The sequence below is a fragment of the Sarcophilus harrisii genome, chromosome 4 (genome assembly GCF_902635505.1).
Source record: "Sarcophilus harrisii chromosome 4, mSarHar1.11, whole genome shotgun sequence".
Lineage (NCBI taxonomy): Eukaryota > Metazoa > Chordata > Mammalia > Dasyuromorphia > Dasyuridae > Sarcophilus > Sarcophilus harrisii.
The window spans coordinates 183,140,564-183,167,680 of NC_045429.1; the positions used below are offsets into that span (position 1 = coordinate 183,140,564).

General features: G+C 35.8%; 2 protein-coding genes across 6 annotated transcripts; one reads left to right on the forward strand and one right to left on the reverse strand.

Annotated features, from left to right (window-relative positions):
* Nucleotides 1–1,617: 1,617 nt before the first annotated feature.
* On the reverse strand, nt 1,618–20,621 carry RWDD1 (RWD domain containing 1). Of its 3 annotated transcripts, XM_012549307.3 has the most exons (8): nt 20,213–20,301; nt 19,279–19,339; nt 11,530–11,595; nt 8,645–8,775; nt 4,989–5,132; nt 4,310–4,442; nt 2,976–3,038; nt 1,618–1,992 (listed from the first exon to the last, which is right to left on the reverse strand). In XM_012549307.3, exons 2-8 carry the CDS (start codon nt 19,325–19,327, stop codon nt 1,880–1,882), a joined length of 699 nt encoding a protein of 232 aa, XP_012404761.1. In that variant the 5' UTR covers nt 19,328–19,339; nt 20,213–20,301; the 3' UTR covers nt 1,618–1,879. The 3 variants fall into 3 exon arrangements, with proteins under 3 accessions (XP_012404761.1, XP_003769428.1, XP_012404762.1); XM_003769380.4 differs by lacking the exon at nt 19,279–19,339 and having other exon boundaries at nt 20,213–20,621; XM_012549308.3 differs by lacking the exons at nt 19,279–19,339; nt 20,213–20,301 and adding an exon at nt 20,406–20,429.
* On the forward strand, nt 19,840–26,726 carry LOC116423152 (transcription initiation factor TFIID subunit 7). Of its 3 annotated transcripts, none has more exons than XM_031964377.1 (3): nt 19,840–19,936; nt 24,355–24,450; nt 24,785–26,726. In XM_031964377.1, exon 3 carries the CDS (start codon nt 24,826–24,828, stop codon nt 25,906–25,908), a length of 1,083 nt encoding a protein of 360 aa, XP_031820237.1. In that variant the 5' UTR covers nt 19,840–19,936; nt 24,355–24,450; nt 24,785–24,825; the 3' UTR covers nt 25,909–26,726. The 3 variants fall into 3 exon arrangements, with proteins under 3 accessions (XP_031820237.1, XP_031820235.1, XP_031820236.1); XM_031964375.1 differs by lacking the exon at nt 19,840–19,936 and adding an exon at nt 20,741–20,857; XM_031964376.1 differs by lacking the exon at nt 19,840–19,936 and adding an exon at nt 20,949–21,205.
* The last annotated feature ends 391 nt before the right edge of the window (nt 26,727–27,117 follow it).

Genomic DNA, 27,117 nt, shown 5'->3' on the forward strand with positions numbered 1-27,117 from the left:
AACTATGCATTGAAAGAATATTTACTTTGCGAAGTAATGGTTAACCTGTCATTTCATTATATTGGTAAGTAACAGGGTAATTAGTTTATTTCTTAAAAGACATAAAGAACAAATGATTCCCAAGAAGTGGATTAGCTTCAGTTGGGTCATTTTTAGTTTTTAACCAAGAGATCTACCTTTATTTGTGGGGTCTTGGGAGCAAACTGACAACTGTCTCACATTAGGATACAGTCTAAAAAAGGTATATAGTCTGCTTTCTCTAGCTGGGATTATTAAAACCAATCCAAAATAAGGCAAACCAAGGAAGCTAATTACAATTAGTAAGCATCTGTAGGAAATACCCTACTCCATTTCCCCCCAAATTTCTATTCTAGGAAGTCCAAAAGAGTTGGGATTTTTTTTTTTTTTTTTTTTTTTTTGGTTAGGGAAGAGGCACCTTGTGGTGCAATGGACAGAGCACTGAATTCAGTTCTGATTTCAAATCGTTTCAGACACTTTGTGAATCTGAGCAAATATCTTTCTTGTTTCCTCACCAGTAAAATGGAGATCATAACAGCACCTGCCTTCTAGGGTTATTGTGAGAATTGAGACAACACTTGTAAAAACTATTTAGGACAGTGTTTGGCACATAACAGGTGGTATATAAATGCTTATTCCCTTTCCCCTACTAGGAACAACATGGTCAAGTCTAGCCCAGAACAGAACTAAATGCATCACCAGCCCTATAGCTGTATTCCTACTTTTCAAGGCCCAATTAGATTAGTGATAGAGAACAGTTAGATACTGGCCTTAATACAGAAAGAACGTGAATCTCTTTATAGCAAAGTTGTTAACATGAGATCCATGAAGTTGTTTAAAAAACTTTGACTTGCATTGTCAAGTCAGATTGGTACGGTGGATATTTTTTGAATAATTATTTCAATGATTGGTTTTACTGTAATCCAATGTACTTTATTTTATGCTTTTAAAAATGTTGGGAGAATAGGTCCAAAGGTTCCCCACAAAAGAATAAGAATTCCATTTGCAGAGTGTTGCCAACCAACTCTCTGTGACCTTATGTATCACTGTCCAAAATGTTTTCTTGGCACAGATAACCCAGTGGTTGTTTTTTTTTCCAGTAGATTAAAGCAACAGAGGCTAATGATTCATCCAGGGTCACCCAGTTAGTATCTGAAGATCTTCCTGACTCCAAGTTCAGTGCTCTATTCACTGAACTAGAGACATTGCCAATGTTAAAAACAAATCAGTGAAAAAGCCATTCAGCTTGAGATATATTTGTAGGACAAATTGTTAACTAAAGTATAGGAGTAAGTCATCTCATTTTCTGACTATCAGACACTTAGAATATCGTTAATAAAGGAACCTTAAAGGTCACCTAATTTATATCCTTCAGAAAAGGAAACTGAGGCCTACAGCAGCTAGCAGTATGAAGCAGAAAAGCCACAATTCAAATTCTGATCCTGACTCCATATGCCCTACTTTTGTACTCTCTATTCTATAGGATATAGTCATATCAAACACAACTCTTAGACACCTCTCAGGAATGCTGCATGGAATCCCCATTTTGAGGACATCCACAAAGTCACATTGAACCCAGGCAGGCTTTCCTTTTTGCTCAGTTTGATGCCATCAAAATGCACAGGATACTTTACAGTTGAAATTTTCAAGTCAATTTATTAAGCACAATGATGAAAGTCATCAGAAGATTATTCTCCTGAAAAATTAAAATTATTTTTTTCTTAGAAAAAAAGAAAAGGAAACCAACACACGCTCAGCAAAGCCACAGATGCTGTGGCATTCCAGCTTCTCTGCAAGCGGAGATACAAGGATGGGGACTCGCATACTTCTGACACCATCAGTTCATTTGTCAGTCTAATCTTTAGTCACTCTCTAAATCAACTGGATTAAAATCAGGATCATCCTCTTCATCGTCCAGCTCCAAATCATCCATTTCTTGGAACAAAGATTCATCTACTTCCACACTGTTACCAGCTATAAAGAAAAGAAAAGGCCGTTTTTTGTTTTTTTTTAATTTCCTCAAGAACAAAAGGCACAGACATTTGCAACTCAATGAAATAATTAAAAAGAACTTCTAGATCTGTTCTTAGAAATGTAAATGATTAAATAGTATTCAAAACCCGTAACTTTTGATTCAGATGATAGCAAGAATGAGTTTTTGCATTAGAAATAGATACAGCACTGTCACTGTTGTTGGATAGTCACATCTGACTTGATGCTCTAGAGAGCTGGCTAGCTACAGCTCAGGGTAAAGCCTGAGACTCAAAGAATAAAGTTGAGTTAACTGGTCCATCCTGGGAACAAATAAAAGTTGTAGCTCCTTAAGCAATTGTCATTTTTCAGTTCCTATGTCCAGTTAGGTGATGCAATGGATAGTGTGCCTCATCAGACCTGGAGTCAGGAAGACCCGAGTTAAAATCCAGTCTCAGATGCTGTGCAAATCACTTCATTTTATTTGACTCAATTTAACTCAGAAAGGGAAATTAATAGAAGGAGTAGTAAAAAGGGGGAACAGTTCTGGATAGAGAAAAAAAGGTCAGTGTTGGGGATAACTTGGGTATTTCTCCCAAGGCCACCAGAGCACTTGGAAATTACATGGTTTTATGTAGAACAATTGAGAAAAAAAATAGTGTTGGGTACAATTTGCAAAAGGCTAGAATGATGCTGTTGCTGGATTTTTTAATACCTTTGTTTTTTCTTAACTTAGAAACTGACAGTATTCTTGCTCATAATTTGTTCACATACAAATTTTTAAAGTTAATAACAAACTTCAATATAATTGTTAAATTCAAGTGTATAAAGCTGACAAATATTTTCAACAGTAAACAATGTTTTTTCTAAATTCTTGATGTCTTTCTACACTGGGGATGAAATTCTTCACTTTCAATATATTGGAAAAGAAAACACAAGCTACCAAGTTTTCACATATTACAGTTCTAAAGTCATAATTGACATACCTTCTTCCAGAAACTGGATATCAGATGTGTCAAGATTGTGGTCTGTTTCAAATAGCTGTTTTCCTGAGAGAAATTAGTATAATTTTATTAGAGAAAATAGTTTTCTTCATTTTGCTCCCAAGGTCCCAAACCTCCAAAAACAAAGAAACAAAACTAAAAACTCAAAAGCCCAGATTCCCTCTAGAATGATAATGAAACAAGGAGAAATACACTGAGCTGGAAGAAACTTCAGAGACATATAGTTCCTCATTTTATTTTTTACAAATGAGGAAACAGGTCTGAAGAGCTGAAGTCATATAGGCAAGTTAAGTGGCAGAGTGGAATATGAACCTAGCACCTTTGACTACAAATTAAGTATTCCTTCCATTTTACCAATCAATCTCAATGAATTTTGGAATTTACCCAGTATGGCTAAAGGACACATGAGGTCTACTCACATTAGCATGACAGCATTGTAGCTAATATTTATGCGGCAGTCCTTGTATATTCACCTATCACTTTATATTCATCATTTTATTTGACATATACAACACTCCTATGAGTTAAGTGCTAACACACACACGCACCCATTCCCATTTTACAGAAGTGGAAACTGAGGTTCAGGGAACTGAACTGACATGCCTAGATTTACAAAGCAGTATCATATAAGTGAAAGTGTTCAGGATTTGGAGTCAAAGGACCTGGGTTCAAATTTCATCTTTGCAATTTATTATTTGTACACCTCTATTAGACAAGTCACTTAATTTACCTAGGTCTCTATTCCTCATCTGTAAAATGAGTGTTAAAGATCCCTGACAGTCCTAAATCTATGATCTAAGATGAGCATACATATTCATAAGTAAAGCCAGGTCATCCTAAGAAATGCATCCTTCTTTGAGATAATCTGATCCATTTCTGTCATTTTGCTTATGTGAAAACTGAGGGCCACAGAAATGAACTATTCAAAATCTCATGGGTATTAAGCGGCAAGCCCAGAATTTATATCCAGGTTCTTTAAGTCAGAGTTCTTTAGATTATAACAAAGTATGACAAAAAAGGGATGTGATAAGCTTTACAGAAAAGGATAATGCAGTTTTGATTCTGGCACTAAACAGCTTATAAATATCAACTATAATAAGCATTTTCCCATCTGTAAAATATTGCCTCCCAGCTTCCTTTCCCACAAAGATATCATAAAATTAGTGAGAATATAAGTTTATTATATAACTTAAAAGGTACTATCATTTTTGTAATAATACAAAATATTTTTCCCCCCTTAAAAATAACTTTTCCCCCAAATGTTTTTCTTGCTGGGACATGAACATGATGTCCCAAGAGAAAGAAAACAGTCATACCACTTAATTTATTTTTTCCAGCTTGTTCTTCTTCCTTCATTCTTTTCCTTTTAATTTCTAAGAGCTCTGCATCAAACTTGGCCTTCCAACTTAAGAAATTCTCAATTGTTACAGGAGTGCCATGGAAACATTGCTTAGAAAACAAAAACAGATATAGAAGGGCCAGAGAAGTGAGTCCACAGTTCTAAAGCAAAGATTAACTTTACTTCCCTAAATTTCTGGATACTGAAGTTATCAACTAGTAATTAGGCAGGGAGGCTAAATGAACATATTTCAATCAATTCCAGTAATATGTTTAAAATTCTGCTTGTCTATCAACTAATCACTAACAAAAAATGACTCTCATCTTTTAATATACTTAACCCTTATTATATTAATAGATAATGCTAAGAAACTGTTTTTATAGATCCTAAAATTATTTTCAATCTTCACCCAAAAGTTTATGAAGCTTCTACAAGGATTTTATTTTTATGGACTATGTTATTTATATGGAACATATTTAAACATTTGTACTTGTAAGCATTAAGACTTTGTGGCACAATACTTGAATTTCATCCCATCTCAGAACTCCCTGATATTCCAATGACCAAAGGAAAAGAGGCATCATTTTTATTATAATTCACCAAGCAACAAAAATACCAATTTAAGAAATAAAATAAACCCCAAGTATTTTCCATACCCTTTCTGCTTCTTCTGCTTCTTTTTCTTTCTGCTTCTTTTCTTCTTCTCTTCTAGTTTTGATTTGATCTACAATTTCATTTAGTTTTTCTTGAACAGCTGATACTAAAGTGAAGATCATTACCATGCCAAGGTTTTCTTCTGCCTACAAGGCCAAGGAAAGGCAACATTTTCAAAAGTATTCAAGAAAACTCATCCAAGTATTCTGTTATTATTATGAACTGTTTACATAAAAACATAAAACAGTGACAGGGATTGAATCTACAATTAACTTCCACATGAGAAAAGCCTCATCAGTTGGCACTTCTCTAAAACTAGTTTTAGGAGAGTGCCAAAAACATTTAAAGGCAAGGCTGAAGTACTTCCTCCAGGGTCAATAATCACTATGTCAATCAGTCAATGAACATTTATTAAAGGAAATGGCCAGAGAAGCCAGAAAGGAGCTATGAAGAAAATGAATAATATAGACACAAGGATGAACAAGTGAAAATACAAAGTCAGGAGATGGAATACTGTGTGTAAAAAGCAATATGGACAATAGGGTTCATGGGATCACAGAGTATGTGGGAAAAGTGTAAGAGCTAAGAAGATTAGAAAGATAGAAAGAACCAGGTTATAAGTGGCTTTAAAAGCAATAAACAATTTTATACTTAACTCTGGAGGCAATAGTGAGCCTACTAAAGTTTATTGAAAAGAAAGAGTGATGCTTTAAGAAGATAATTTGGTAGCAGAGTGAAAGATGGACAGGAATGAGGACAGACATGGGGAAACCAACCAGAAAGCTATTGCAAAAGTCCAAGTATGAAGTAGTGAGGGCTTGCATCAAGGTGCAAGGTGATATCACCAATGTGTTAATGGTGTCAGAGGAGATATGTTACAAAAGCAGATTTGACAAGACCTATCAACTAATACTGGGGATATGAGAAATGAGAGATTGAAGATTTAAGGATAGCATCTAAATCAGAGGTGCTCAAACTATGGCCGTGGGCCAGATGCGGCAGCCAAGGACGATTATTCCCCTCATCCAGGGCTATGAAGTTTCTTTATTTAAAGGCCCACAAAACAAAGTTTTTGTTTTTACTATAGTCTGGCCCTCCAACAGTCTGAGGGACAGTGAACTGGCCCCCTATTTAAAAAGTTTGAAGACCCCTGATCTAAATTGTGAGCTGACAAGACTGGGAGGAGGATGGTACCCTTCAGTAATAGGAAAGTTAGGAAGAAAGAGGGATTGAGGGCAAAAATAATGAATTCAAGTTTAGAAAAGTTAAAATGAAGACATCTAGCAGACATTTAGTTCAAGATGTCTGACAGGCAATTGGAAATGTGAGATTAGAGATTAAAGAGAGATAAAGGCTGTGTGGGACATGAGAGACGCCTACCCAAAATGACTACACAGAGATCACTCAAAGTAGAAAGCAGAAAAATTGTTTTATAGCTTCTCATGAGAGGCAGGCAGTCTAGCTATGAGATAAGGGAAATGAAAGTACTCAAAGCAGGAGGGCCAAAGAATCAGTGAATATACACAGCCTTTATAGATTTTGTTACAAGAGATTATATCACAAGGGGAGAGGCATCTAATTGGTTGTTGCTACCTGGAAAGATTGGAATGGAAGGTTTCTGGTTTAAGTCTTTAGGCTTTAGATAATTGAGCTGACAGTGGTCAAGCTAATAGATTAAATATCAATAAATGTCAAACACTGATAAATATCACCAACTTAGGTTAAGTAAATATGCCTGTAATTAAAGTTTAAGTAAATATAGGCCTGTGCATATTGACTTATGCAGGTCATAGGGAAACACAGGAATAATGAAAATAAAAAGAATTCACACATTACTGTAAGTTTCTCATCTCTCCACTCCACACAAGGCTAAATAAGTAATCTGAGAATCATCTGCATAGATAACTAATGATTAGTAGGTGTGACTTGGATGAAGATTTAGCAAAGGAGACTGAGGAAGGTCAGAAGAAAACCCAACAAAACTCTGGAGAAGAGGGTATCAAGAAGATGGTGACTGACAGTGTCAAAAGGTGTAGAAAAATAAAAAAGAATAAAAGACTGAAAAAAGGGTTATTAAATGTGACAATCAAAACATCATTGGCAGCTTTGGAGAGAACAGTTTTAGTTCAAAGACAAGGTCAGAATACAGAATGTAGAGAGTTATTTAGAGAGTGGAAAGAAAGAAAGCAGAAGCTGCAATTGAAGATAGTTGATGTTCTTTTCTTGAAACTTTAAGATTTTATGAATTACTTATTTATTGAAAATACTTTTAAAAGAAAAACAATTGGGGCAGTTAGGTGGCGCAGTACATAGAGCACTTGAAGGTAGGACCCGAGTTCAAATCTGATCTCAGACACTTAACACTTCCCTAGCCTTGTGACCCTGAACAAGTCACTTAACCCCAATTGCCTCTGCAAAAAGAAATAGAGACATTTTAGGGCTTTGCCAAGTTTCTCGTTTTAATTCTTCCTTGGCTTTCTTTATACACTAATTGGACACACACAAAAAAAAACCAAGCAATCTTTCAACTTATAAATGAATTGCCCAGTTTTGAAATAGATTAAATTCATCTTTTCCAACTCCTTTCTGCAAATTTCTCTCTGGGTTATTAATATTTTCATGTTTTCTTACTGCAGAAACCTCAACTCTATTTGGCCTATCTTCCTCTAAATGCTCCACATTCCAAATTTACATTTCTCCTCTTTTTCTCCCTATCCAAATTCCCAATCCTTTGGAGCAACTGACCAAATTAAATCACAATGCAGAGTGAATGAAGAGAACCATAATCCACATCACGTATATTTTTCCCCCCGAAGCAATTGGGGTTAAGTGACTTGCCCAGGGTCACATAGCTAGGAAATATCTGAAGCCAAATTTGAACTCAGAATAACTAACTTTATTAACTCTTTATTTTAACTCTAAATAATTTTAGAGCTGGTGCTCTATCTACTGCGCCACCTAGCTGTCCCATCTTGTATACAATATATATTCTTATTATAGCTTTTTATTTACAAGATATATGCATGGGAAATTTTTCAGCATTGACCCTTGCAAAACCTTCTGTTCCAACTTTTCCCCTCCTTCCCTAGATGGCAGGTAGACCAATATACCATCATGAATATTTTTAAAAGAGCCAGCTTATCAACCTAAATAAAATTGGTGAAATTTCAGAAATGTAACAAAGTGTACATTGGTAGGCATAGGAGGAAGACAGGTAGTTTGATACAGGGAGAGTGCTCAAAGTAGTCTTTCTAAATTATTCTTAGCTTTTTGTGCTCTTTTCTTCCACTTTTTAATCTAAAGAATTTCAAAAGGTTCCATGTTCTTTCACGATTGACTTTACAGCACTGGGAGATCCAGAGGTGTGTAGGTTTGCTTCTTAAAATAAGAGTCATTTGCAAACTGAAGAAGAGAGAGAGAGAGAGAGAGAGAGAGAGAGAGAGAGAGAGAGAGAGAGAGAGAGAGAGAGAAGTATTGGCAGGACTGGAACTAAACGTGTTCTAGCTTCTAGCTCTATGCACAAAGAGTTTTAGTTAGGGTTGTTAGAAAACTTTGAGACTTGGCCAATGCTTATACATATATAAATGAAATGCTTAACATTTCAAACCAATGAAACGATGGCAAGAAAATAATAAAAAAAAAGTCTCTTTTTGCTTACTTGTAACTCTAATAATTTTAATATATCTGAAACATCATTATCTTCTAGATTTTCCTGGGAGAATATTTCATAACGAGGCATTTCATCTGGATACTTTTCTCCATAAGTAAACTTAAGGGTTGTCTGGACAGCTAAGAAACAAAAGGAAAGCATCATGTTAATTATCTTAAAATTTTAAAGTACCTTATTTCTAACATATTTGTTTAATCATCAATTCAACCCACAATAGCTTTTCATGTGGAATAAAACAAAGCTATTTCTTGGGTGAAGAAGCTGTCTTTTACTTGGAACATAATGTTTGCTTATGGAACAGCAAGCAACAATAACAAAACTGGAAGTATACCAATAAATCACTCCTTAAAAATAAAAGATTTATTTTTGGCTTAGAGTTTATCATATATCTAAGAAACTAGATGGAAAAAACTTACTAGAATTTTTTTTCTTTAAGAGAAAAAAGAAAACCCAAACCCAAATTTAAACCAGCCACTTAAAAAAAAGGGGGGACAAGAGTAAGCATTATCCCTGGTTCATTTTCTTTCCAATACCTATAAGATTATTATTATTATTTTAAATAAGTGATTTTAAAAAACTTGTTGTTTTAAGCAATCAATAACCATTCCTACATAGTGACTATATATTCCAGGCCCCAGTGTATATTCTTGATAAAGCTTTTTAAAAGAAACTATCAGTGAACCACTAAAATAATAACATAGTGTATTTTTAACAATAACACAGTGCTTTTCTACATGTTGGAAAGCTGTTTTCACTATTTACAGAAATTTCTTATAAATTCAGAAATTGTTCTAAAACTTAAAAAAGCCTTTTTCTTGTCAGTCTCCATGACCAAAGGAGAAGAAGCTGCATAAACTAATATTTTAAGTTATTATTGTAGATCTAAAAGAAAATTTTAAAATATTTCATACTAGTTGCATGTATCTTTTTATAGTTAAATCTATAATTTTTGTTCTAAGCATTTCACATTAAAATTGCATAAAGATTAAAATACATATATTAACAAGAAAAAAGTAAAAATGGACAAAAATTAAGTAACTTAAATTATCTGCTTAGTTTGTTTGCAATGCAATGGAACATTATGTAACTCAGTTAACATGGATAATAAGATTGGGAAAATTCGTGAAGGTAACCAAGACCAGAAAGCCAATTTAATAACTTCAAGAGCTCTCTTCTCAAGTAGAGAGTCAAATCAATCAAGACTAGAAAATTTGGCAAACATGAAAAGTGTAGGACAGGATAGGACAAGGTATCCAACCTCAAAAGGGGTTCAGGTGTGGGCGTACCTCCTTTCTTTAATAGTACTGAAGACATATTTTTTGGAAATCTCTTCCCAAAATTTTCTTTTTCAATGCTATAGACTATCCTTTCTTTCTTTTTTTTTTTTTCCTGTTATTAAATGGAACTGGATCTGTGATTTCAATACTAGAACAAAGTCCCTAAGAAAGTCTCTCTACTAATAAAGATTAATTACTAATAAATATTAGCATCTCCTCTCCAATTGATAGGATATTGCTTCAGCAAGTGAAAGGTCAATTCGTTTACCCAGGAAGACAGGACTGGGACCTGGATGTTTCTGGCCTTATGGTTACATCTCTATCCACTACATATATGTTACCTGATTATATCGGTGTTTAAACCAAAACAATACTTCAAGGAGAAAAAATGCTACTGTTATAACACCCTTAGCCTTCTAAAGATTGCTTAGCACAGCAACCCCAACACCAAGAAATTCAGAAACAATACTCATTTCATTCATGTAGTGACAAAATTCCCAGTCTCGTTATTAAATTATTAAATAATGTCCAATGAATGGCTGTTTGAGCATGGAAGCTTTATGTGAAAAATATATCTCTTGCTGATTATCTTCTCTAATTCTCTGACAAGCTAATATTTAGACAATGAATGCTTACAAAAGATACTCAATATTTAAAAACAAATGCTGAGATCCTCTCTTTTTGAAAAGGAACCTTATCAGGAAAAGATCCTATTTATAACAAAGACTTATAGCATCTTTTTTTGTGGTGGTTAAGAATTCGAAATTGAGGAAATACAAATTAATTGGGAAATGGCTGAACAAGCTACAGCATATGATTATAATGGAATATTATTGAGTTATAAGAAATGACAAGACCAGAAAGACTTACATGAATTATTAGAAACATTGTATAGAACACTGTATGAAGTAACAGCAATACTGTACAATAAAGAACTGTAAATGACACAGCTATTTTCAGCAATATAATAATTAAGACAATGCCAAAGGATTCATGATGAAAAATGCTATTGCCTCTAGTTAAAGAAATGATGTTTTCTGAACATAGACTGAAACACACTAGTTTTCCCTTTCTTTGTTTCTTTTTTTATTATTGTTGTTCATGTCTTCTTGCACAGATGAGTAATAGGGATATGATCACACAGACACACACACACCCCTAAGGAAACAAGGAGGGGGAAAAGGAGGACAAGAGGGATACGATTTGAAATTCAAGACATTTAAAAAAAAAAAAGAATGTTAAAAATTGTTAAATATAATTGAGGGAAAATAAAAAATTGAAAAGGAATCTTAGAGATCATAATAGTTTAGGTCATCATTAGGTATATATATGAAGAAACTGAGGCTCAGAAAAGTGATATAAGCACTGGTAAAAAAAGTCATGACAAGAATGCAGTGCTTCTGACTCTTAAGTTTCCGGCTTTTTCAACCACCTTTCCTTGCTACATATACATAAAATTAAAAATGTCTAACAACTTGCTAAGAGTATTCTTACTGCAAAAAGTGATTACTTAACCCTCAATCATTACCCCCACCTTAAAATACCTCAAATTCCTGAGTAAGAATTTTGGGGAAATCAAAAGAGCTATATACTTACTTTCATCATTTTCTCCCGCTTCAGATGTTACAGTAATAGTGAAACTGATTGGATTTTCTGATAATACTGTAAGAAAATATAAACAAAAAGTCATATTAAAGAAGATGAACACTTTCCTCTTTTGAATATCCTATAATAATGTAGTTTTTGTGATTGTTTATAATCCTGCATTTCTCTACAAATCACTGACATGGATCAAAATATATTCTTATTAATTAGAAACCACTTGTTCATGAATAAGAAATTTCTGTATTGATTTAGAACCTAGAGATCTATTAATATAAACATTAAATATTACACCTGATAGGTTAATCTTTCTGAGGAAGATACATTTGCTAAATACTGAGATGAATCTCAAAACCCTTTTCCATAGTATCCCCCACCATTCCTATTACCAACACTACCACGGAAAACATTGAGTTTTTAGTAGAAAATGTCTCTGTAGCAAACTCTATAACCAACTGCAACATAATTATATATTATTCCAAGTGTGGCCAAAGATTGACATGGCTGGTACACAGCCTACCCAAGAGGCTGCAACTCCCAGGAAATTTGGAGTAAAATAATTATATACTATGAAAATGTAAATAAATGAAAATAATAATTTTAAATTTAATAATTAAACACCCACAAAAAAGAGAAAACAAAATCTCAGTGTATGTTTGAATTTCTACCTGATGTTGTCAAAGATACTAAACTATGGGAGTTCCTCAAGGAATCAAAAGTTAGAGCTAATGGCCTAAAAGCTGAACAAACCCCTTCTATCAAGAGGGGAACAACATTGATGCTACATAGTAATGCCTGAGAACACCACAAAGGACCAGGGAGTTTGTATTCAATGTTTTTGTTTCTCAAGAAGACTTCAAGATGAATACATTGAGTAGCTGGCATCAGTCCTTAATTTCACTTATTATTTTCACCTCCATACTTTTGCACAGGTCATTTTCTCCATCTATAGTAACCTCTATCCTGATGGTGACCTTTAAAAACAATCTTTTTTTTTTTTTAAGCCATCTCAAACCAACTCAAATATCACTTTCCCCCATGAAGCTTTCCTCTGATTTCCATTTCATTTCTCCCCAGTTGAAAGTAATCTTTCTTGCTCCACGTCATTATTAATCAGAGAAATGCAAATTAAGACAACTCTGAGATACCACTACACACCTGTCAGATTAGCTAGAATGACAGGGAAAGATAATGTGGACTGTTGGAGGGGATGTGGGAAAACTGGGACACTGATACATTGTTGGTGGAATTATGAATATATCCAGCCATTCTGGAGAGCAATTTGGAACTATGCTTAAAAAGTTATCAAAATGTGCATACCCTTTGATCCAGCAGTGTTTCTACTGGACTTATATCCCAAAGAAATCTTAAAGAAGGGAAAGGGACCTGTATGTACATGAATGTTTGTGGCAGGTCTCTTTGTAGTGGCCAGAAACTGGAAATTGATGGATGCCCATCAATTGGAGAATGGCTGAATAAATTGTGGTATATGAATATTATGGAATATTATTGTTCGGTAAGAAATGACCAGCAGGATGATTTCAAAAAGGCCTGGAGAGACTTACATGAACTGATGCGGAGTGAAATGAGCAGGACCAAGAGATCATTATATACTTCAACAACATCAATTCTGATGGACATGGCCATCTCCAGCAATGAGATGAACCAAATCAGTTCCAATAGAACAGTAATGAATTGAACCAGCTATACCCAGGGAAAGAACTCTTCTGGGAGATGACTATGAACCATTACATAGAATTCCCAATCCCTATATTTTTGTCCGCCTGCATTTTAAATTTCCTTCACAGGCTAATTGTACACTATTTCAAAGTCTGATTCTTTTTGTACAGCAAAATAACTGTTTGGACATGTATACTTTTATTGTATTTAATTTATACTTTAACATATTTAACATGTATTGGTCAGCCTGCCATCTGGGGGAAGGAATGGGAGAAAGGAGGGGAAAAATTGGAACAAAAGTTTTGGCAATTGTCAATGCTGTAAAATTATCCATGCATATAACTTGTAAATAAAAAGCTATAATAATAAAAAAAAAAAAACTTTGAAAAAAAAAAGTAATTTTTCTGCCTTCCCATCATACTTATTTTGCTTTGAATTTATCTGTGTACACTACATGTCTCTACTATCAGATAGAACATCTCTTGCTGGCTAGAACTTGTCTTACTGTAGCTGTAGCCTTTAAAAATGTATTAAAAAAATTTTTTTTTGGAAGTGTAACATAAGACCTTTAAGATATCTCCTGTAAAGCATTAAAAAGATACTAAGAGACAAAAGGACCATGATATCAGGGAAGTGATGACATAATTTGCAAATGAAATGAATTTAAGTGAGGAAGGGCTATATGAAGTTACCAGCCTCACTCCTCCAGAGCCATCTGAGTATGGTGGCTAAATAGAGATCAGGTTGACTAGAGATGGCCCTGGATGCAATGAGACTTTGAACTTTTTAGGCTAGGATCTTTAACAAGTCTTATTTGACTTGACACCCATTCAGTGATTGAGGCTAGTTAAAAATGAGGCTAAGAATTAATTAACTAAATAAAATCTGATAGGGAGGATCAAGATCTAAACAGAAGATGTCAAAACTCAAAGAAAAATGTAATTTGGCCGTAGGCCCTCCCCCAAAAATTCCTAAAAGAGCTTAATTAAAAAAAAAAATCAAATTAGAGAAGTAGAAGAAAAATCGGCAAAATAAATGAGAATGCAAGAAAATCATGAAAAGGAACAAGAGTGTGGGAAAAGATATAAAAAAATTTTACTAAGTTAAAAAAAAAAAAAGCCCAAACCAAAAAACTTCCCTAAAAATGGGATTAGATAACTGGAAAAAGGAAGCACATAAGCTTACTGGAAAAAATAATTCCTTAAAAATCAGAATTGAACAAGTGGAAATAATGACACTATGATCAAGATATGATAAAATCAAATCAAAAAAGTGAAAAAAAATCTAGAAGAAAACATAAAATTTGCTATCGGAAAAACAAGTGACCTAGAAAAGAGATACAGGAGAGATAATGTAAGATTTATTCAACTACCTCAAAGCTACAATTGGAAAAAAAAATCCTGGATAAAAATTTTTCAAGAAATTATCAAAGAAAACTTCCCTGATATATTAGAACCAAAGGGTAAAATAGAAATTGAAAGAATCCACTAATCACCATCCAAAAAAGATCCCAAAATAAAAACTCCCAGAAACATAGCCAAATTCCAGAGTTCAGAGATCAAGGAGAATATTGCAAGTAGGCAGAAATGAAACTGTCCAAATATTGTGGAACTACAGTCAGAACTACATAGAATCTGACAATCTGACAGCTTCCACACTAAAGAACCAGAGAACTTGGAATGTGATATTCTGGAAGGGAAAGGAATTAGGACTATAACCAAGAGTTACCTACCCAGCAAAACTGAATATATTGGGGGTGGGGGGGTGGGAGAGGGGGAGAAGAAGAGAGAGGAGCGAAAGGCATTTAACAAAGCAGAGGACTTTTTTAAGCATTTTAAATGAAAAGACTGGAGCTGAATAATAATAATAATAATAATAATAATAAATTGACCTCCACATACAAGACTGAAGAGAAACAAAAGGTAAAAGACACAGGAAAGAGAAAACAAGAAATTCAATAAATTAAACTTTATATTTATATATGGAAAAGTAGTATTTGTTAATTCTCAATGACTATAGTATAACAATCAGAAGGAGTATATGTAGACAGAAGGTGTGCACCAAGTTGATTTTAATGGGATACCCCCAAAAACAAAAGGGTGAGAAAGAAAATTGCACTGAAAAGGGAGAGGGAGAGATTAAATGGAGTAAATTATTCCATATAAAAGAGGTACAAAAGAGCTATTATAATGGAGTGGAAGATAGAGGGCAGGAAAAGTTTATACTTTACTCTCATCAAATTTCCTTTCAAAGAAGGAATATAATATATACTCAGTTGGGTATGGAAGGAAATCTCTTACCTTATAAAGTAAAAAGGGTTTGGCCAAAATAGAAGAGGGAGATGGGACTAATAAATGTAAATCAATGAATTACCTTGATTAGCTTGAAAGCTCAAGGTTATCAAGGGAATCAATGAGAAAAATATTGTAAGAAAGGTAGTATAGTTATGCCAGATCTTAAAACTGTATTATTAGGTGGTAATTATCAAAACTGGCTAAGAAATCAAGTAGTAGATCAATGGACTAGATTAGGTACAAATTACATTATAGCAAATGATTATGGTAATGCAGTATATTATAAACCCAAAGATCCAAGCTTTTTTGAGTAAAATTTATTTGACAAAAACTGCTGGGAAAATTGGAAAACAGTATGGCAGAAACCAAGTAGAGAGCAACATACAACAAAACCCAACAATGAACAATGTAAACCAAGAAAAGTCAAAATGGGTAATGATTTACACATAAAGGGTGATACCATAAGCCACTCAGAAACCATGGAATAATTTATCTATCAGATTTATGGGTAAGGGAAGAACTTAGAACCAAAGATAAAGAGAACATTACAAAATGTAAAACAGATCATTTTGATTACAAAAAATTAAAAAGGTTTTACACAAACAAAACCAATCCAATTAAAAGGAAAGGAGAAAAGGGGGGGGGGGGGGAGAATTTTACAAGTATCTTTGCTAAAGGCCTTGTTTTTCAAATGTAAAGAGAACTGAGTCAAATTTATAAAAATACAAGTTATTCCCTAAGGGAGAAATTGTCAGAGGATATAAATACTTTTTTCAGATAAAGAAATTAAAGATATGAAAAAATACTTTAGTCACTACTGATTAGAGAAATGAAAATCTGAGGTACCACCTCACATCTATCAGAGGGGCTAATATGACAAAAAAGGAAAATGTTGATGTTGGAAAACAGAAATTAATGCATTGTTGCTGGAGTTGTGAACTGATCCAACTATTCTGGAGTGAAGTATTTGAAACTATGCTCAAAGGGCTATAAAATTGCCCCTATCTTTTAATCTAGCAATACCATTGCTAAATCCATATCCCAGAGACATACAAAAAAAGGGAGAAGGATCTATTTGTATGAAAATACTTATAGCAGCTTTTTTGGGGAATGGCTAAACAAAATGTGATATATGATTGTAATGGAATATTCTTGATATAAGAATTGATAAGCATTACAGAAAAACTTAGAAAGTCTTACATGAGTTGATGCATAATGAAGTGAACAGAACCAGGAGAATATGGTACACAGTACCAGCAATGTTGTTTAATGAAGAATTGTGAATGACTTCGCTACTCTCAGCAATACAATGATCTAAAATAATCCCAAAGGACTAATGATGAAGCATACTATCCACCTCCAGAGAAAAAACTGATGTATTGATTGACTACAGATTGAAATGTGCTATTTTTCACTTTCTTTCATTTTTTAAATTTGAATCTTGTTATACAAAATGACTAATATGGAAATATTTTACATAATTGCACATGTCTAACCCTAACTGATTGCTTACCATCTCAGAGAGGGGAGAGGGTTAGAAACTGAAATCCAAAACTTTATATTCCCCACAGCTACTAATGATTACTATGGATTATGATTAATTTATGAATGCTAATAGTGTCTAAAAACAGATGGACTAAGGTGATTTTGCCCAACACTTGCAAATGCCAGTTTTGTGAATTACCTTTTATAAATTCAATGACAACTGGTTAATTGGACAGATTTTTACAAAACAGAACCTTTCCAAATCTACCAGTGCCAACTAAAAGATCACAAAGTGCTTAAAATACAGTTCCTATAGCTATTTATGAGGTACTATCAAATTAGTTACAAACTTTTTTCTCAGAGAAATAAGAATGGCAAATCCTGTTTTCTTTATGATTCACATATAGAACTCGTCTTAATACTTAGTTACAAAGTGCTCAATATCATCTCACTTTGTTTTAGAACATAATCAACAGCTGTCCATGTTTGTGATTGTTTCACTCCCTGAAAAAAAGAAATTCAAACAGTGACAACATAAGCTAGAAACAATGGAATGTAGTTCAAACATAGGATATATGCTGAGGAGGTAAATCCACTTTCCAATTTTACTATCTCTGAATATTTTCACTGCTCAAGCTACACTGTTTCAGAACTGAAAGTCCTAGAGGAAATTCTCTATTAAAGATTCCAAGACTTTCAGTCCCAGTTATCAAGGGCTATTTTACAAAGTATGAATTTAAGAAGGCTCTCTACTTGCAGGGAGACCTGGATTAAAGGATTTATAGCTAGAAGAGACTCTTCTAGATCACCTAGTCTAAACCACTCACTTTAAAAACCAGGAAATTGAGAATCAGAGAGCAAATAATTAATCATACAGGCACACAGACATAAACAGCAGAGGTAGTATTAGAACTCTGGTCTTTAGATCTATAGTCAATTGCACCAGGTTTTCACCCAAGTTCTCCCGTGTGAACTTGGGTAAGGTATAGGCTCAGGAAGGCTCACCTGATTAAATTTATATTCCACCTACCATTTTGTCTATGGCCCTTCCCCTCTACCTTCTCAACCAGACAATAAAGACACCACCTCCCAGAGATTAAAAGATTTACACAATCTTATAGCATCATAGATTAGGAGCTGAAAAAGATCTTGAAGGCCATATAAATACAACCCCTTCACTTCCTAATTCACAAAACTGAACTTAGTTCATTTGCCACAGGTCACTCAGCTAGTAAATGGCAGGTCATACAAGTAATGATAACTAACATTTTTATGCCATTTAAAATGACATATTTAAATGATAAGCATTTTTTAGTTAAAATTATCTGACCTGTTCTTTATAATAATCCTGAGAGGTAGGTATTAGGGGAAAAAAGGGGGTTGAGGAGGGAGGGATTGGATTAGATGGTCTTTAAGGTCCAACTCTAAATCTGATATAGTTCAACCTTGTGCCAGTCATTTAACCTCTAAGCTTCACGTTTCCTTATTTGTCAAATATTTGTTCCTTATTCATAGGTGGGCAGAATGGATTACTCTTCATTCCCATTTAACTGAAGAGACTGGTGAATTTCACAAGTTACTATGGAGGCCTTAAGGAATACACATCTCTGTGGTTCTTAACTGAAACATAGCAGAACAATCTCTTCCCTCTAGATCAGAGCTCCAAAATATTCAGAATACATTCCTTAAAAAACTCATTTAAGTCTCTTCGGAGAAGAGAATTACTGATACTTCTTTCTGAATTCCATTCAGGTAACCATTTTCACTCTAATGAATGTGCAAAAAGGTGGTTTGGTTTTTCTGTAATGTAAAATCTTTTTTTCTTAATGTCTGCCACCATCTGATTCTAAGCTCTCAAGTACTCCTTTTTCCTGATTTTTTTTTTCCCAGAGCGATTAATAGCATCTGGTACATAGAGTAATTATTTAATAAATAATTGATTGACACATCAATATAAATTATTTTGTGTGTTTCATGAACATCTTTGACAGTTAAGTAAGTATATGGACTCCTTCTTGGATTAATGCTTCTAAATGTAAAATAAAATAAAAAACAGGATTACAAAGTTGTTATAGGATATAATGTATCAAAAGTCGTAGTGTTGCTTAAAGCTTAAAACTGGGATACCTTGTATGTATCTATAGATGAATAACATATGTAATACACACTTTATATATGTATATTAGCACTGCATGAGTATGTATGAGCAGCTAGGTGACACAGTGGCTAGAGTGCTAGTGATGGAATCGGAGACCCCAGTGAAAGTTCGATTCAGATACTTAGCTTGTGAGCCTGGTCAAGTGATTTAATCTGTTTTGCCTCAGCTTCCCCATCTGTAAAATGAGCTGGAGAAGGAAATGGAAAAATCACTCCAGTATGTCTGCCAACAAAATCCCAAAAGGAGTCACATAGTCAGACACGACTGAAAAATATCTAAATAACAACAACAACAAAAATACATATGTATTTAAGAGCAAGAGTTCTCAATCTGGAGTTTGTGGGTGATTTTTATACACATATGCATGTGTAAACACATACATGCACAAATACATGTGTTTATACCTCCTCCGATATTTCTACATAAACGCATATATTCGTGTGCTTATATCTACAAATGTGAGCATCTATGTAGACACATTATACACATATATGTATTGTGAGTGTAAGAAAGTTCAAAAGCCCCAAGTAAAGAACTCCTGTTCCATCTAATCTTAAGTCAACTCCTACTGTCTACAAAAAGCAGAACTGCCAATTGTTATTTAAAAAAAATTTGCATGCCCTGCTCATTGTAGCACGGAAACTAAATTGCCAGTAACTTAGTTACAGGCCCCGCATTTCCCACGCCTCCGCGCAGGGTCCCGGCCCGCCCAGGGGAGGACACGCAGGGAGGCCCAGCGACCAAGCCCGGCCCAGGACATGCCCGCAGAAGGAGCCAGGCCCAGGTAAGGCCGATTTTCAGTCCGTACTTAGAGACGCTACGACCCCACTGCGGAGGAAGAGGAGGCCGGCCGGTGGGAGGGAGGGAGGACTCTGGCGCAGGCTCTCCGCCCAGCGGCAGCGCCGAGATTCTGCGTCCCCGTGCTGGGAGCCCGGGGCCCTGCAGCGCGCACGGGAGAGGGGCGCTTCGGCGGTGCCAGGCTGGCCGGGGAGCTGCGCCGGGACCAACCCCGGGCACCCACAAGCTGCAGTCCTCCCCCTCCCCCACCGATCGTAGTCACCTGTGAAGGAGTCCGGATAGATGGACTCCAGAGCCTCCAGCTCGTTGCGCTGCTCCTCGCTGTAATCCGTCATCGTGGCCCGAGCCGCTGGCCCATGGAACGCTCAGACATGGAGAGCTCGAACCTGGAACCCGGGGCCCGCCGGGTTGGCGGGCGCAGGCGCAGGCGCAGAATGCCCTGGCTTAGGACTCACCGGAGTTCGCAGCCAGGCCGGGGCCTGAGGAGGGAGTGGGAGAGGGAAAAGGGTGGGGGGAGGGGGAGGGGAGAGAGGGGATTCCCCACCCCCTCACTTCCTTCTGGCTCTATGGCTCTCCAATCGGCTGCTCGAGTCTGGCCAGCCTGTGAAAACTAGCCTCGCCCCCTCTGCTGGGTGAAGTCACTTTGGATCGCGAGATCGGGCGTTCCCTTGTGGCTACCCACCGCCTGTGAGGGAAGTCTCGCGTTCCTAGGGCCGCTAAGAATGCTTTAAGATAGGGCGTCACGTCACGTGCTGACATCGCGCTAGGGAGCGGAAGGGGCTGGGAGTGGGAGGGGCCAGCATCAACTCGTATTCCCTCCCAACTTCCGATTCCCAGGTCGGGGGTGAGGAGCAGTGTTTGCGATGCACACATCTGCTCGGATGCCTACGTCTTCTGCTCAGTTGAGGTTAGTTATTTTAGGGCGTTAGAAGGGATTTTCCTAATCTTTTAAAAAGGGCCCTTATTTTGTAGATGTGGAAACGGGGACCAGGGAGGGGGCTGTGGAACTAGACTTGTGAAGTGTTTGTGGCGGAGTGGGGGTGTGAGCCTCGATCTTTCCCGAGAGGCGCCTCTGTGCCACGTGACCGCAGCAGAAGTCTCGCGCTGCTTGGGCTGTTGGAGGGGCGCCTCGATCTTGCCGCCATCCTGAGCGGAGCTGAGGCTGCTGCGTTGTGGTTGGCGGTCGCGCCCGCTTGTCATCTCCGCCGACTTTAGCTGGATTCCTCGGGGGCGGGGAGGAAGCTATCTCAAGCAGGTCAGAGTTAAGTATTTTTTCCCTTCGCCAGAGGTCGTGTTAGGGATTTGTTAATGATTGTCCCTCGTTTTCTGAGGAATCGCGGTGTTTTTTTTTTTTTTTTTTTTTTTTTTTTTTTTTTTTTTTAAGTAGATGTTGTCTCCATAAAAAGAGATTACGATAAGGAGATAAAATATTAAAGCTGAGCCTTGAAGAAACTAGTGAGACTTGATGCACAACACTGGTCAGGAGAGAGGCGATAGGCTCACCTACTCTTTTCGAGGCTGGCCTATAGACTGGAAGTAGAAAAAGAAACAAGGCGTTTCCAAACCGTAAATAGTTTACAATTTGATGCATTTTATCGAATTTCATTTCTGACTTTGAAAAGACTTAGAATCTAGAGAGAAAATGCTGAATCTGTAAGTCATTTTGATCAAATTGTAATATGGAGGGGAATAGTATCAAATTAGGGACAAGATGGCAACCATAGTATTTTTAAGTGACATGGAATAAGAAACCAGCGAAAGTTGGGGATAGTATTGGGTAGTGGTTAAGAAGAGCACAAAAGACCTGGACTCCCCAACTTGGCTATGGCACATTACAATTTTTTTTTTAGACTAAAAACTGACCCGTTTGCTGTTGACTGCAGTTGGTTAAGACGGGATCTGTGTCCTTGCACAGGTGTATGGAGGGTAGGGTGTAGATGCTGCAGAAGGTAAAGGTTTCCCAGTCTTTTGCTGTTAAACAAAATTTGCCTGAGTTGAACACTAGAGGAAACATTTGTTGTCTTTTTTTTTTTTTTTCCACTTGGCCCCAAGACCCAGAACTCATACTTTTAATGTGATGTGCCTAAGAGATAAACAACATCATTTGTATCATGTGTATATATGTTTACACAATCGAAATAATTATATACTAGTTTATCTTTAATTACTCAGCATCTCCTATACGTCAGACATTGCAGGATCCTGAAATTTGAAAGACAAAAATGAAATGGTTCTGTTTTTTCATGTAAATCTTTTTATATATTAACTTAATCTACCCACGTTGTTTCTGATAGCTATGCTATATTCTCATTAGGTTGCTTATCCATATTCTATTGGAAAATCAGTTTGTTTCCAATGTTCTGTTCTATAAATAGCACAGGTCTGAGCATCTTGTAAATATTATTTTACATGTCATATTTCCTTGAAAATACAGTCTTCAATTTATATTTACATGCACAATTATGTGCAAATTTGATTGCTCTTCAGAAAAAAAAGTTTATGGTCAGCAGTTGTTGGAATCTTTACAAAGTGTTAAGCCATTAGAGTTGATAGAGATAATAGTTATCTAATTTAGCATGGTTCAATATGATAGATTTGATCTTAGAAGGAGATATTTTGGGCCAGAACTTGAAACAAGGTACTAAGTAGAACTGATAGAAACGATGCTTTTGTTCACATCTTTAGAGAGCTCATAGAAGCAAGAAATATTTAAGTACTTGTTGGAGTTCACATGTTTGGGAGGTTTCAGGGTTTAGAAAGAGATATCTGAATTCACACCTCCCTTAATCCCTGCCTCCAGAAGGAGGAGTTAACCTTTGGGAGATCATATATATAGAGGAAGCTCTTAGAGCTTGGAAGTCTTACTTTGGAACATTGACTGGGCTCAGAGAGGAGCACTCTGGGAGGAAGCCCACAAGCCCTCTCTCCGAGGCAAGAGAGATTCATTGCATCTTCCACTTTGGTGCTGGCTGGAGGCAGAAGAAAGCAGAGGCAAAGGACAAGCTGAAAGAGCTCTCCGAACCAAGCAGAGAGATAGGCCTCAGCGCTAACCAGGCTATATTGAAGGACGCAATAAAAGATCTGAACTTGTATCAGCTGGCTGCGATTTTGGGTGATTATTTACTTGTAACTGAAACTAAAGCTGCCTCCAGAAAACCTCCCCGAGAAACCTCTCTCCCAGAAAGAACTATTATTATTTTAAAGAAGAAAAACACCAACAAGCAGTGAACATAGATAACTATTTTTCCAAACTCTTACCCTAAGTTTTTATCATGGTTATTATTATTTTTTTTTTTTTTACAGGTTTAGTATACTAACCATAGCTGATATTTGCATAACATTTTAAGTATACAAAGGGCCTAACATGTTATTTCTTTATGGGTGAGGATATTGAAGCTTACCCAGATTGTGACTTGCTCATAATCACCACACAACTGGTAAGAACTTATTCTTTGAATCTAGGTCTATCCAGATTACAAGTCATCCTGTTAAATCAGGCTATCTAGCTTGTATATATTGGTAATTTGCTTTCCTTGAATTGTGAGTGAGGCAAGTGTCGCATTTTGATTTGCTGAAATGTCCTTATTGATATTGCTGTTTTACCTATGAAATGTAATCTATATGTTGGTAAATGTATTTTTTAAGTCAGTGCTTGCTTTAGATATTTGTATTTTTCATAAGATTATATGTATGTGAAGTCTTATTCTGATGCTTCATTGCCAAAGCTATGTCAGTGTAACGCAGGCTCTGGCAAAATGTTATCAAGCTGGAAAGGCATCTACTTCAGTACTACATTGTCCAGGGACCAACCTAATTTTTAGAAAGCTACTCCTATGTTTTTGACTATATATCAGTTTTCAAAGACCATTCCCTAAATGAAAAAGGGCTTACAGTCTACATTAATACAAAGGATACCCACATTGATGAGGTTTTATATATATATATATATATTTGACGTTTATTATGTGTTGGTATAAATGTTTTATTTGTATACTTTAGATCACTAGCATTTGTTAAATATTTATTACAGAAATTTTCCTATACTATTTTTTCCTTTTCAAGTTTTTATTACATTTCATTATGCAAAAATAGAATGTATATATTAAAATATGTTGTCTAATAATTTATTACCATGTTCCCTTCACATGTTTCAGGACTTTATTGGGTCTTTAATCTCCTTTGTTGAAAGTATATATATACCCTTCATAATCTGTCTCATTCTATACAAGTCCCTCTCTCTTCCCATAAAACCTGAGCTAGGGAAAGGGAAGAGATTGGGCTAGAAAGGTATTAGTCGTCATTGTGATAAATGGTAAAGATTTCTCTGTCATAGATTTAAGTCTTCATTGTGTTAAGTAGAAAAGATTTGTGACTAAGGTTTGTTTTTTTGTTTTTCTTCTGCAGCTTCTTTTGTCATCTTCTAGCTATGCCAGAGGAGTGGATTGGCCCTAAACCCAAAGCCTAATGTACATCAGAAACGAAATAAGAGTCTTTAAAGAGGTACAGTTTTGCTCTGTTAGGGAACTTGTATTCATTTACTCTAAGAAAAATTTAAAAACTTCATTATCACCACATCTTTTACCAAAAGTGATCATAGTTATTTGCATTTCAATTGCTTCTGCCTACTAAAAGTTAAAATATAAAATAAACCCGAAGAAAATACTTTAGAAGTTCTAGGATATAGTGAATTAGATTATTCTGGCAAAACCTTAATAGCAAAAGTATTTTTTAAGTGATTGGTTTGCTAAAGTGTTCAACCTATGGTGTTTTTTTTTTTTTTTTAAATTTCATATATGCTGTGTTTTGCATGATTTTTTTCCTCCTTTATTTTTAGATCTCGAATGAGAAAATCATTGTGAAGTAGGGTGACAGGAAATGACAATTACGAAACAAAAGATGAGCAAGAACAAAGAAGATGCTCCCCATGAGTTGGAAAGCCAGTTCATATTACGTTTACCTCCAGAACATGCTTCTACTGTGAGAAGGGCAATACAGTCTGGAAGTGTCAACCTGAAAGATAAATTAACCATTGAATTGCATGCAGATGGACGTCATGGAATTGTTCGAGTAGACCGTGCCCCATTAGCAGCTAAGGTGGTTGACCTGCCCTGCATTACTGAATCCTTGAAAACCATAGATAAAAAAACCTTTTACAAGACAGCAGATATCTGCCAGATGCTAGTGTGCAGTGTGGATGGGGATCTTTACCCACCTCCAGAAGAGCCAGTTGCCACTACTGATCCGAAAGCAAGTAAGAAAAAAGATAAGGACAGGGAGAGGAAATTCATCTGGAACCATGGTATCACTCTGCCACTTAAGAATGTCAGAAAGAGAAGGTTCCGTAAAACAGCCAAGAAGAAGTACATTGAATCGCCAGATGTGGAAAAAGAAGTAAAGAGGCTTCTCAGTACAGATGCAGAAGCTGTCAGTGCCCGATGGGAAGTAATTGCAGAAGATGAAACAAAGGAAGTAGACAACCAGGTTTCCTTAGCAGGTCTAGATATTTCCTCTCCAGGAATGAGTGGTCATAAGCAGGGCCATAGCTCCTCAGAACATGATGAGCTTAGGGAGATATTTAATGATATTAGCAGCAGTAGTGAAGAAGAAGATGAGAGAGATCCTCATGATGAAGAAGATATAAACATCATTGACACTGAAGAAGACCTAGAGAGGCAACTACAAGACAAGCTTGATGAATCTGATGAGCAGCGCCAAGAAAATGAGGAAACAAATCAGATGGTAGTGGGAATTCAGAAGCAGATTGATATAATGAAAGGTAAACTCCAAGAGACCCAAGTGAGAGCAAAACGACAAGAAGACCTCATCATCAAAGTAGAAAATCTGGCACTCAAGACTCGTCTTCAGGCTGTTTTGGTTGAACTCAAACAGCAGGAAGAACGAGAGAAGCAACAGCTCAGTTCCTTGCAGGAACAGCTAGAATCACTCCTGGAGAAATAAGAGTCCCCTGCTTGCAAATTCACTGTTGTCCTCGTGTTGGTAATTGTCTTACATCACATCCTTTGGATTGAGTCCAATATAGATTGTTAATACGGATATTTGATTTCACCATTTTTCTTTGGCCTAGTTTGAATTCATCCCATTTCTTTCTCTATAACTGTTTTTTGCTACAAACTTCTATACTAATAAGTAAAAGGTGTCAAGTAAGGGAAGAGTAGTTGTAGAAGAGTATTGGGATTAATGACTTAAATTAGTTCAACCTCTATAATTCCTATACTTATTCCAGGGCTTTGCTTCTCAGTATGAAAATTTATTATTGCTTTGTGGTAAGAACCAATTTATATTTGAGTATAGATGCTGTAAAGCTTGCTTTGGGATATATTTTAGTTTCTTAACTGGTTTAGGTAACTCTTCCTGTGGAGCTGCAAGTCATATATATATAGTGTTAGATAATTGCCATAGCAAATAAAAATGGCAATCATTCATGTCTAACAACCTACTGGGCATTTATCGCCATTTTTTTTTTTTTTTTACTTCATTAATGTTGATATTCAGTGGATAATGAGGTTATTTTTATGATATGTTAGAATCTTTGATTTTTACAAAAGAGTGATAGGCCTTATTTGGCAACTTTAAGGCCACATTTTTTTTTCTCCCCTTTGTGGGTGATAAAACTGCTATTTGGTTTTCTAGTGTTATGTACGTTTTTGTTTAACTCTTCGACCCACTTGGAATTTATTATAATAGGGTTCCAAGTTCATTCTTAATGTTATAATCTGATTTTTTCCAACTATATTAAAGAATGATTTGACTCCCTATTCTAATTTGTCATGTCTTGAATTTTTATAATATTTAGTTCCTGGAATCTGTTTTGTTTCCTTGCAAACTTCTTTTGTATAACCTAGCAGATTGCATACAAATCTCTAGTTGCATGTTTTAATATCTGGAAGAACAAGTCAACTATCATCTAAAAAGATTAATTTTCATAATACAGTTATGCCAATATGTATATACTTTTGATATGAGGCAGTTTAGTATATACCACAGGAGTCAGCAAACTGGCTCAGTCTGTTTTTGTACCAAAAAACTTATATACAAGTTTTTTGATGAAATATAAAACAATTTTTAACTCACACACCATACAGAAATAGGTATCAGGCCAGATTTAGCTCTTTGACTTATTTACCAGCCCCTAGTATAGTAGATAGC